This window comes from Antrostomus carolinensis, unplaced genomic scaffold (genome assembly GCF_000700745.2).
Source record: "Antrostomus carolinensis isolate BGI_N321 unplaced genomic scaffold, ASM70074v2 scaffold615, whole genome shotgun sequence".
NCBI lineage: Eukaryota > Metazoa > Chordata > Aves > Caprimulgiformes > Caprimulgidae > Antrostomus > Antrostomus carolinensis.
Window position 1 is genome coordinate 8,846 of NW_010318214.1, and position 12,748 is coordinate 21,593.

Here is a 12,748-nt window from a genome sequence, read left to right on the forward strand (position 1 = left end):
TTCAGAGAAACACCCACAACTCTGCTGGAATTCAACAGGAGCTTGTTGTCTTCTCTAGGAAGGAAACTTTGCACCTTTCTTGATGAAGCAATTGGACTAATGTCTCTTGGGTGGGCAGAATATTTGTTCAGGTTTCCATGGGAATGGGTCTTCTCAGATGCATTCATAGGTCTCTGCACGTGAATCCTAAAAGCATCATTCTGTACTTCACAGTTTATCATAGGTGCCATATTTTACTATATGAGGTACTCACTAACATCTTTAACTACATTCACCATGCAGTGTGATAATTTTCTAATTTTAATTATGCAGCATGTTAACTCATCCTGGGAGAAATTACAGAAAGACAAGCCCATATTTTTTATAAATTTGCACAGATTCAAAAATTGAATAATATTCCTTTCTGTGATAACTCCATAATAACAGACAAATAATAAAATTAGCTTCTGTAATCCAAAAAACTGCTGTGCGAAAATCCTGAATAAGTAGTATAAAACAGAAGCAGAAATAACAAAATGAAAAATAAGATGAAATTAAAAAACTCTATAGCACTCCTGATTTTTAAGACAGTTCTGTATTTAAGAAAAAATGTAATCTTTGAGCACTTAAAATTGCTGATTTAGTCCATGTTCTAGCTGTTTAGATGCTAGAGCCAAGTTTAATAACAAAAAACCAAGCCACAGCATGATGTAGCAGATATTGCATCTATCTTATGTTAGACACACTTACTCTACCTTGTAATCAAAGTTTTCATTTAAGAAGTTTTTACGAAGGGCATCCGAAAGGTACAAGACTGTAGTAATGATCACACTAGAAAGAAAAGAATTAAAAAGATGGTAGTTATCATTAAGTGGAAATTCATATTTAATACTCAGAGTCAGATAATTTTCCAATTAAGAAATAGATGTAGCATGTACGGTAGCATTATATACTACATTTTAAACATATACAAATATCTGACTCCTAACAGCACCTATTAACAGAAAACATGCATATTAAGAAAAAAAAAATAAAAATAGGCATGATGTAAGAATGTGTGCTGAAAACAGGTGTTCTGTATAGAAGAATTCAACCTGCTGGGTTAAAACCTGGCTGGATGGCCGGGCCCAAAGAGTGGTGGTAAATGGAGTTAAATCCAGCTGGAAGCCAGTTGCAAGTGGTGTTCCCCAGGGCTCAGTGTTGGGGCAGTCCTGTTTAACATCTTAATCAATGATCTGGATGAAAGGATCGAGTGCACCCTCACAGTAAATTCACAGATGACACCAAGCTGGGTGGAAGAGCTGATTTGCTTGAGGGTAGGAAGGCTCTACAGAGGGACCTGGACAGGTTGGATCAATGGGCTGCACCCAACTGTATGAGGTTCAACAAGGCCAAGTACCAGGTCCTGCCCTTGGGTCACAACAACCCCATGCAACGCTACAGGCTTGGGGAGGAGTAGCTGGAAAGCTGCTTGGTGGAAAAGGTCCTGGGGTGGTGGTTGACAGGCAGCTGAACATGAGCCAGCAGTGTGCTCAGGCAGCCAAAAAGGCCAACAGCATCCTGGCCTGTGTCAGAAACAGTGTGGCCAGCAGGAAAGCCATCCTTCCCTTGTACTCAGCATTGGTGAGGCCGCACCTTGAATACTGTGTCCAGCTTTGGGCCCCTTATTAAAAGAAGGACATTGAGGCACTGGAGCATGTCCAGAGAAGGGCAACAAAGCTGGTGAAGGGGCTGAAGAACAAACTTTATGAGGAGCAGCTGAGTGAACTGAGGTTGTTTAGTCTGGAGAAGAGGAGGCTGAGGGGTAACCTAATTGCTGTCTACAACTACCTGAATGGAGGTTGCAGGGAGGCAGGTGTGTCTTTTCTCCCAGGTAATTAGTGATAGAACAAAAGGCAATGGCTTAAAGTTACACAAAGGGAGGTACAGATTGGATGTCAGGAAATACTTCTTCACTGAAAGGGTTCTCAGGCACTGGAATGGGCTGCCTAGGGAGATGGTTGAGTCACCATCCCTGGAGGTGTTTAAAAGACAGCTAGATGAGGTGCTCAGAGATATGGTTTAGTAGTGAACAGGTATGGTTGGACCTGATGATCTCAGAGGTCTTTTCCAGCCAGGCGATTCTATTCTATGATAATTGATCAAAAAGGCAAACCATACATTTTTTTCCTGCACATAATGCTGACATCTGATTTCACACCTTGTCCTTATATCACTAATATATACAGTTGGGCAATTTGCTTTCAGCTTTCTTGGTACTGAAAATATGTGTGTACAGATTATAAATACAAAATACCTAGTAATTACCAATATACAATATTGACAGACCTATGGACAAAGAGTCTTTTTAATGACAACAGATAAATGCAAAACTGCATGAGCTCTGTGAGAAAGATCTGCTCCTAAAGTTCTCTATTCTCTGCATCGCAAACGGTCACACACTGCCCTACATTGAAACCTGCCTGAACTATATGAATCTATCTTAAATAAATATATCAAAATCCTTTCACAGTGGTTGTCACCAGAGGTCAATGACAGCCTTGTTCAGTGTAGCAACAAAGTTTGGTAATATACAGAAACAGAATATCCTTAAAGATTATTTAAATATAATTAATTTCAATGATTCAACCCTTAAGCTAACTTCTGTAGCACTTGTGTCTGTCAACATATTTAGTAAAACCAAAAATCCATACAAACATTAAATTCTTTTTGAAAGTTGTCAGTAGTGGATTCTTACAGGGGGAGGAAAAAAGATAAAAAATTAATGTGCCTTTTGCTGTTGCACTCATGTATTTTACAACAATCAGCTGTTTAAAGACCTTTTGAAAAAAAAGGTTGTATCTACACATTTCATATAATTACCATCTATCTACTATTAATACATCTAGTACTTCTTTGAAGATGGGTCTTGACCTATTTGCTGTTACAATGCTAAACTTTGTTTTCCTTTCCATGCTTTGGACTTCATTTTCTACTATTTTTGCAATGCATTCAAGACAAATATGATTTATTAAATATAATAACAGCAATATATACATTTTAAGGGTATAATATTTTTCATCTTCACAACACTGAAGAACTGTATGTTAACCAACCCACCTAGGAGATAACTTATATTTTTCTTCTGGCACTTTTGACAGATTTCAAGTTTATAAATACAAAATGGCTAAGTATCATTTAGCTTATTAGTAGTTCAAATGTTTGCTTCAATTTCCCTACTTTTAAAATTACTGTCTCTGACAAAATTTACTTCTGGTTTGATGTGTCTAAACACCTGTATCAGCCAAGTATGAGACTGGTTTTAGAATACTGCTTGAATCTCAAGTTTCATTCATTCCTAGTTCCACTGCTCAAATGTCATTTGCATACATATTATTTTCTCAATAATTATATTGTAGCCTTTCTCTCCAAGTAGTGTTCCATGTTTAGTACTCATCTGTATAATTTACCCCATTTTTCCAGCAACAGGGAGTTACAGTGTGTGTATAGCACTCCCTGTTGCAGCATGGAAGACAAAGTGAAATATTAACAAATTGCAATATAAGCAAAGCTTAAAATCAAGTCATGGATAAGAAAAAAGAATCCTGTCATTCTTGTTATTGTGCATGTTAATTTACAGCCCATACCTTTCACAAAATTGAAATAGTCTTCATATTTCAGGAAAGTGGTCCTGAAAAGGTCTGTTCATTAGAACTATTGCTATATAAAATTTTAATTTAAGTCCAAAGTAATAAAACCCTGAAAAATTTTATGTAAAAGAAAATTCCAGAAGATCTCAAGAACTGCAACCATATTGCCAAGTTTACGTTACATAGTTCTATTTGTGTCTAAAGACAATTCCTTTCTGGACACATTCCTTCTATGGCAGGTGAAACTGAAGAGAAAGGTCTGCTTCAGTTCTCATGAGAAGAAAATTAGACTAGAAATCTTAAATGCATTTTTTAAGAAGATTCTTTTCAGAATCTTCCTCGGGTAATACAATAACTGTGATGCAAGTATTTCTTGTTATAGGCAACACAGCTCATTTTTTTTTAATTTGGTAAGCCAAAGATATGATATGAATTAGTCGATAAAATATGGGTCTGTGAGAGTATGTTGTAGATAAAAAAACTTCAAAACTGAACTTATAAAGATGACGCCATTGTCTTTGACCCATAAACCATTATTCTGAATCCACAAGAGAAACTAAAATCAGGTAGGATGGAAAACATTGGGGGTTCTCTTTATAATGTAGGTTGTATAAAAAAACCAAAACTGCACAAAGCAGATACAGCAGCCAGAGGACAGATGGGCAGCTGCCTGATCCAGTACTATATTCACATCCTAAGTTGCTTCCCAGCCAACAATTTCAAAACAACATTTATTTAAAATCCATTTGAGTATCAAACTACAAAACACTGAGTTTGTGACAAGACTTGCTTTTCTTCCTCTTGCCACCTGTCACAATTTTTTTTCAGAACCACTAACTGTTTTACAGGAGAAAAACCTCTGCTTTTAGCTACTAAATTATTCTAGGCTCATATACAGAATGCAAACCCAAGGTTCAGTCTGGGCATTTTTGACAGAGTGGCTTTTCCATCAAATTTTCACAGCAAACCCCTCTGCAATAACCTGTTTGAAAAATCCAAAGCAGCATCCAGCACTTCAACAATTGGTTTACTGCCTGGACGGCGCTCTGGCAACCTGGCTCCTGTCTGGGCAGCCACTGGTAGAAAATGATTCCATTCTGATATGGAACAAATATATATTAGCTTCTTATTTCAACCTTTGCTATTTCAGAGTGAAGTCTTCCCAAGCATGGAGGTGTTTGAACAGGAAAAAAGTTTCTTTCATATGTCATAAATAAATGAACTAAACCTAGAGTCACATATATGTGTATATATCTGTTGTTATATGTAACCTTATACGCATACCTACATGTGTGTATATGCTTTTTGTGACAGACTGAATGTCAGGTTCAGTTGTTAGCAGCATTTTGTATTACATAAAAGCAAGAATGTTGTTAGCAAGACTGTGTATTACATAAAAGCAAGAATTTTTGTTCATTGTAGGAGTCTCAGACTCCCACACCACAAGAGCTAAAAGGATTCTTCAAAGCAGCCATAATGAAACTAATGCTAGTTTGATGTCTTCCTTTACTGTGCATTGTTTGATTTATTTTTTAAAAAACAATGTCTTTCAGTCATTAATGAATTAGATAAACCAAAAGGATTTTCTGTCTAAAGTCCCTATGCCCAACTGTCAGTAGATACATTGTGAATTTTAGGATAAGCAACATACTACAGTAAATTTTACTTTACAGATTATTTAACTATCTAATAAAATCCATACACACATTTTTTATGCTTATAAGATTCAAAATGAAAATGGTATGATCTAGCATCCCTACCATTCAAAAAATGCTGTAACAATATACATGGTTAATCATACAGAGATCTTTAAAATTAAAGCTTCTTGCATGCCAAAAGCAGTGGAAAATTAGTTCATTGTTCAATAATATAGGCACAGTATGTTATGAATATCAAACCTTTGCTCAGCAAGTAATAGAAACTCACTTTGCTCTCCAACAGCCTCCTCAATTGTTAATGAAACATGATATAACTGGAGTTCAGCTGAGTTTGTTAAATGCTCTCAATAGATAATAGTCAATTAAAGCATAAGAGATTCTTTTTCTGACCTTAAGGTAACTTAAGCAAGTGACCATTACACAGTGACAGACATTATGAAGGTGTTATCCAGAAACTTCAATTTTAGTCTGGCATATTTTATTATAGAATTTTGGATTTCTCTCTGGCACTAGGCAACTGATTCAGATATCTTAGTATATTTATTATATGGTGTTCATTTACAGTTACAAATAGGAGCTTTGCATAGAGGGTCAGCAAGCTAGCTTACTACCTAGTTGCTGTAGAAAGTCTATCCCTATAATGAAAGAAATTAAAACCATATTTTTCATAGTATATATAAAAACATATTTTTGTCACTCAGTAGTAGCATCCATGTTAAAAATATTAGATAACCATAAGTAATTATTTTGCTTTACTGAATGTGTGCTGATTAGCTCACTACAGATATTACACAGTTAAGCAGTTTTAAACAGAATTAATTTCTCTCATTGCTCAACTACTAGAACCTAATAAACATTGAGGATTTTTTTGCATTTTCTTCTCCTTTCATCACAGAACACGATTCAAAAAAGATCTATTTCTCTGCTTTAGCACTAAGTCTGCCCTTTTAAATGTTCTCAATTTTTGGAAGTCACTTGGTAGTTTTATAATGCTAGACTCTAATACCTTTTTATGTTGGGCATCCAGATGTTCAGAATTATAGATTATGCATGTGTCATCATGAAGTATCTTAATTTCTGGATGGTTACAGATTTGTCTTCTTGAGTTCACCACTATCTTCTGGGTTTTTTGTTGATAGCATCCAAGTATCAGATGCTACATAATTACTGAAAACTTTGCAACAAGAAATAAAAAAATCTAGAAGCCAGAGCGCAGCAATATTTTTATATATAAATATTATATATTGAAAGAATTATGGCATTTTAAAGTCTAAAAATCTTTCATGTAATTGAAGTTCTGCATATATAAGTAAGAGAAAAAAGGATATTTTTTTCTCCCTCTCAGAAAAAGCTTATTACCTGATTATATCCTTGCTACGACTCATTTCTTCTCTAGGCTCAGACAGGCTAAATCTCTCTTCCTGTAAACACCAGACAGTTTGAATTTTTATATCACTGTAGGGGCAGGGGAGAGAAACGACAGTGCTGCTGGTGATGTGACTGCAGTGATGGGTGCAGCTCCCAAGGTACACACTGCCTTCAGATTAGCTACTTCTCCTCGGGCTGAAGCCCAGACTGCTGAGAAGGCGGCCATCCGACACAGGAAACATGACAGTATTTTATCCCTGGGAGGCAGGAGTTAGAAAAGATCCAGACAGTTAATGGATTACTTGATTATGCTCTTAAGTAGACGAGCTAGACTAGTTTTTCCTATTAGACATCATCAGAGGAGTAAGGAGTTCAGGAAGTTTTGCCTTCAATCCTGAAGAGTCTCAGATCACTGGAAGTGCTCTGGCTTGTCAAGTGAAGCTCAGGGACAATGGCTTACAGCCGCTTCTGTCTGTGGTGCAGGGAGAGCCCTGATTTCTCATCCTGCTTCTAGGCTCTTCCCTTTGCACTTAAAAGATTTTGAGTTGGGACAATAGTTGCAAAACTACTACTCTGTAGCCCAATGCTTCTGAACACCCCGAGGAAGCTGAAGGAAAGCAGCCACAGCAATGGCAATGGGTGACAAGTGGAAAGAAGGAGCTCCCATTCAGAAACAGCTCCAGAAAAATCTAGTGCTCTTCAGTCAAGGAGAGATCATAAGTGGATTTTCCTTTCTGCTGCCTCAAAAAAGAACAGAAACTAAGCCATAGGTACATAACATAGGAATGATGAGTCTTCAATTCACACCACACTTTCAAGTGCATCTGGCCAACCCCCTGTTTTAGAGCAAACCAGGATTTCCCCCACAAAGGAACAAATGCCTAGCAAAGCAACTGTTGAATGCTGAATTGGTAAAGATGTGTTTACATCCCATTTGTTAGCAGTAATGCTTATGCAATTGTGGGTGATTGGGTTCAGTCAGCCTATCGGATTGGCTTCTCATGACCAATTCCCACCAGCGGTTATTGTCAACTTCTGCCTACCTTCTTTGCCTGACAGAACTGGACACAGAGTCATCTCCTAGATGGCCAGAAACAACATGACATGGATTACTAAAAGGAGATGTATGATGCTAACTAAAATACTGCTGCAAGAAAACACTCCTTTTGTAAAACTTAGTATCATCATCTTTAGCATATCTGAACATCATCAGCCTGATAAACACGTGCCAAGGTCATTTCTAAATCTTAGTTATGTACATGTCAGCTGTTGGAAAGCCATCTGCCAAGCCAGCTGTTTCTGGAATATATAATAATTTCTTCGATTATATATTCAGTCTACAAGTTCCTACGTTTTTTCCCCTCTTTCCTGTGTTTCTCAATCTATTTCTTAAGCATGATTACCAGATGCACGCTGGTATCAGCTGTATCTTCTTAGCTATCATACACAGAAACAAATTATCATTATTTGATTAACAATTTTTTAATGGATTTCAAATTCAGTAAAATGAGCAACAATGAGGTAACAAAAACAAGCAAAAATGTTGTATTTTTCAGGTAATTACAAAGTTTGAACAAATAGTATGATAACTGCATATCCACACACACATAATATGTATATGAATACAAGTTTTGCCAAATTTAATTGTAACAACAATATTGTTACTTAGTAGTCTGTACAGCATCACGAATTTAAATTCTCCTTGGAGCCAGAAGGCACAACGCAAACTAAAAACCAATTTCCATCAAGTATTGCATTACTTACCATGACAGTTTAAGTCAATCCTAAATTCTGGATTCCTAGGTCTGCCCAGCACAACCCCCCGCTTCTGACAACATTGGTAGTTTTTTTGTGTTGACTGTTCAGCTGGCTTATCTGATCTAAAGCTAAGCCTACAAAAAAGGATAGCTGATAACACAGGTGAAATCAAATTTAACAGTTCCAGAACCTCTTTCTCTAAAAATAAGGCCAGAGCAGAGACAGAATAGCTCAAAGGCACGTTACGGCTCAAAGTACTGCTAGGCAATGTGTAGAGCCCTATGTTACCGTTGCCTGTGCTGTACCTCATTTCCCCATTTGTGATTTTTAATTTGTGATTATTCTGACAAGTACTAAGTTAACAAACATGCAAAAACATCATTATCACAGCAGATAATTTCTTCCTGAGAGCAAACAGATATTCACCAACTCAGCATTTCAACAAACAGATTTGAAATGAAGTTCTGCTGAGACTTGTCATTTGCTACTCGGAAAACAAAGCTGTTGATGCTTAGCATCTTCATTCTGTAGAAGTGTTTTTGAGTTTTCAGTTAAATGTGCCTACTGAAATTCAGAATAGAAAGAGGTACAGATTATATTATGAATTTTTCATGTAAAAAAAGTCCAGAGATTTTAAGTCTTAAATTAAAAAATGAAAAACTGCAGACAGCATTATAAAATATATTTGAATTTTTATTACATACATCATAAAACTTTGCTTATTTATACCATGATCTTTGCATACTACCCATATTTTCTATCAACATTAAAAATGTCTTACTTGTTTGCAACCAAACGCATCACTGTCCAGTCTTTTGGAAACATCTCTGGTCGTATTAGTATCCGAAATACAGTGAAAATCTGCAGCAGGAAATCCTTTGGAAGGAAAAGAAGCAGTCATATGTCTTTGCTGCTTTAAAAAGAGTGGTGAGCTTTAGAAATACTTTAATCAGAGACAAAATATCATTATAGAAATAGCAGAACTGCATTTATTTTCAACATAGACGCACCTCTGAATACTTTTTAATTTTCTTTTTTATTCCCCAAGAAGGCTTCAAATTTTGATTTAATTCATTTTTCTTGAAAGGAAGAAAATAATTTAATGTGCCATTTCATTGACAGCAATGCATACATGAAATGTCAAAGATGCATTTGGTTTCCACCCATACATTTACACAAATGCAATCCCGAGAACAATTTGCAAATCAAAAAAGCACTTTACAAACACTACAGAGTTCTGAATGTCTCCTTAATCCTGCCAGGTTTTCATCGCTTTCAAGATTTATTCTAAAAGTGGCATTGCTTGGTGGAAAGAGAGAGTATAAGGACAATTTTATCATTGGGTTTGCAAAGACCAGTGAATTCAATAGTGATGCCCAGGCCCCTGAATTGTTATTGCAATGGCTGTCTGTATGCACATCACTTAACCATTCTGCCTCATTTGCTGAACCTATAAAAACAGGGAGCACATGTGAGCTGCTATGAATGTAGAAAGCACTGCTTAAGAGCTTTTACCATTATCATTGCCTCTGTCATTTAACTCACTAACAAATAACTAAATTAAACTTCCTCTCAGCACACGGTTTTTCATATTTTCTTTTCACAAACAAAACTACCAACAACAGTAATATTTCTAATGGCCTATCTTTATTGTGTATAGTACTGCCAGTATTTTTTTAGTAAGCAAAATGGAGCTTTTGACATCATGAAGAGCATAAGGCAAGTGATAACAACATGCCTACCAGAATCAGTTATGACCTTGAATGTTTTGTATTGATTCTGCCCACACCACTTGTACAGAGTCAGCCCTAGCTTAACACAGATAAGATAAAGATACAAACAAAGGATACCAAATAATTTTGAACCCCAAAATGTATTCTCAAGTGCATTTACCAAAGTGTAGATGATAGGCATTGCACAACAGATGTCTTTCATTAGAGAATCACTGTAAAGGGGGATGAACGCAGGCAGTGGGAAAGGCAGCTGAGATCCCTGCACCCACCCACCAGAGAAGATTACATAAAGGAGACAACCTGTTTTCTGAGCAAGATGCCAAAAAAATTCTCTGTATTAAAAAATATAAATTATATTCATTGCAGATAACAGTGTTTGAATGTAGGTGACTAGCTTTACAGAGAGATAAGTAGCTCTACGAAGACCACATTTATTCCAGACTGCTTTCCTCTAGTTTTGTACCTTGTAGTTAAATTTCAACACTTCTTCTTGCTCCTTTTTTTCTTCAGAGGTTACTTCCCTTCCCTGTGCTGTACGTCCTACACGTCTGTGACAAAATCCCAATACAGCAATGCCTCAAATGCTTCTGTATGTCACCTGACAATAACATCCCAAATTCTCCCACATGCTATTTTCATCCATCTGCTGTCCAGACACAATACATGCTGCTGCTGTTAGGGAGCTAACTGACTGGCTGCTGAGCTGAAGAGACCAAATGGCTGCTGTTGGGAAATCAAGCAATGGTTTAAGGACTTAAAACTCAAGGGCTGCACAAGGTGTAAACTTAGTGCCCTTGAGACCCACAGGCCACTGACAAAGCGTGCTGAAATTCATCAGCTTGTTCAAAACTCATTAAGAATGATAGACAGAGGGAGATCATCGATACTTAATTTCTTTAGGTAACTAGGGTAAAACCAGAATAAATCTTCTATTCCAAGCAAACTTTAAAACAAAGCAAAGGTAGACACTGGCATTAAATTTTGAACCATTAACACCAGACTAATTATTTCTAATTTTAACAGAAAATATAGAAAATGCTGTCATCAATTTAGTGATAAGTAATGTTAGATACAAAACATGGATTTGAAAAGCCTGAGTAAGACTGGTGATCTCTTTGTTACAGTACATGTTAAAAACATATAAACAAAATCCAGTATAATACAAAGCTCAAATATAACTGAAAGAAACAGATAACATAAAAAAAACTTCAGAAAAACTAGTTAGTTGTTAAGATTTTCAAGATGCAACTATTAAGCTTCTATTAACAGAATAAATCTGTAGCTAAATCGTGGTTTTCATTATTCAGTTTTTGTATATTTGGTAATATATTTCCCTAGGAATCCACTATAAGCATGAAAATAACCAAAGGTTAAAATGCCAGTTGACTAGTCTGATACTTTGCCATTAATGCACCGGTATCCTTCATGTGTCAGCTCTGCTTATCAAGAATTCAGTGCCAGAGTTCACTCTCAAGGGACCCACATCCATGTAGTAATTCCACAAAATGTTTTTATCGGCATTACAATGCTTGGCATTTTGCATGATGCAATAGCTCATTTTTGTTTTGTGATCAGTGTTACAAGACATTACTATGAAGTACCATTCATGGAAGATCCATTTTGTAACTATATTTTGAACTGTTTCCTTTGCACCAAACTATTTTCTTTCATAGTTGTATCTGCTCTGCTGAACAGATCATAATGATTTATTAACAGATTTTAACATTTAAATAACATTTTTGCCAGCATTATAAGTGAACTAACATTTGGTTGGCTGAGTACAGATATAATTAATGTCTCATATGCCTTCTATCTTAAGAGACAGGAAGGAAGTAATTTTGCCCTTTTACATACTCCAAATACCATCTCTTAATATTCCTACCTAGTGTACACAAGCTCTAGTACTATCTTACACTACTTAAATAATATGACAATATCACAGATCCATTTCCTCTAGCAGCAATATTTGCTTGATAAAATTATCAAACTGTGAGAAGTATGGCCTTCTAAAAGAGTGCAAACTATCTATTCACTTAATCAAAAACTGCCTTGTAATTTCTATCACATGTCCCTGTGTGCATGTACAAGCCTTTGTAAAGCAGGTCAGGCTCTTCACTGGATCTCTCGAGGTGCACCTATATTATCATTTTTGTTTGGGTCAACGTTTCACTTTGAAGCTAATTGCTTGATCATCTGTTGCTTCGGTTTGCACTGCAGAGTTATTAAGCCACTTGTTATTAAGTCTTTGTAGAACATCCTAGAGTTTTTTTGCAGAGTGCCAAGGTGCCCATAAGAAAGAGTATGGTTTGATAGTGAGTTGTCTCTGCCCAGACAACTCATCCATCCCGTGGCCAGCTCCTTTCCCAGATTTTCTTTCCTTCACTGCTTCCTCAATCTACATCAGAAGCCAGCCGAATATTTGTTTTAGAGCTACCCCTCTGCCTCAACACTCAACCTTTCAGAAGTCCCATATGCGAGCAGGTATCCCTGCATAGCAGGGGAGGGACAGTGGCTATAACTGAGCTTCTCCACCAGAGACATTCCCCATGCCTACAGATCTCACACAGCCTGTGTCCAAGGTGTCATTAGAGAAGAGAACAGTGGAATAAACTGCATTTGGTGG

The 12,748-nt window shown here is 36.5% G+C and overlaps 1 protein-coding gene across 1 annotated transcript in view; it reads right to left on the reverse strand.

The window, feature by feature from the left end:
• The window catches only part of LOC104525595 (dedicator of cytokinesis protein 4), a gene marked incomplete at both ends in the record, with an annotated part of 81,507 nt that overhangs the window by 5,568 nt on the left and 63,191 nt on the right, over nt 1-12,748 (reverse strand). The window contains 2 exons of the mRNA XM_010168794.1: nt 735-810; nt 9,174-9,268. Coding sequence (XP_010167096.1) covers nt 735-810; nt 9,174-9,268 — 171 coding nt within the window. The remainder of the gene's footprint in view (nt 1-734; nt 811-9,173; nt 9,269-12,748) is intronic.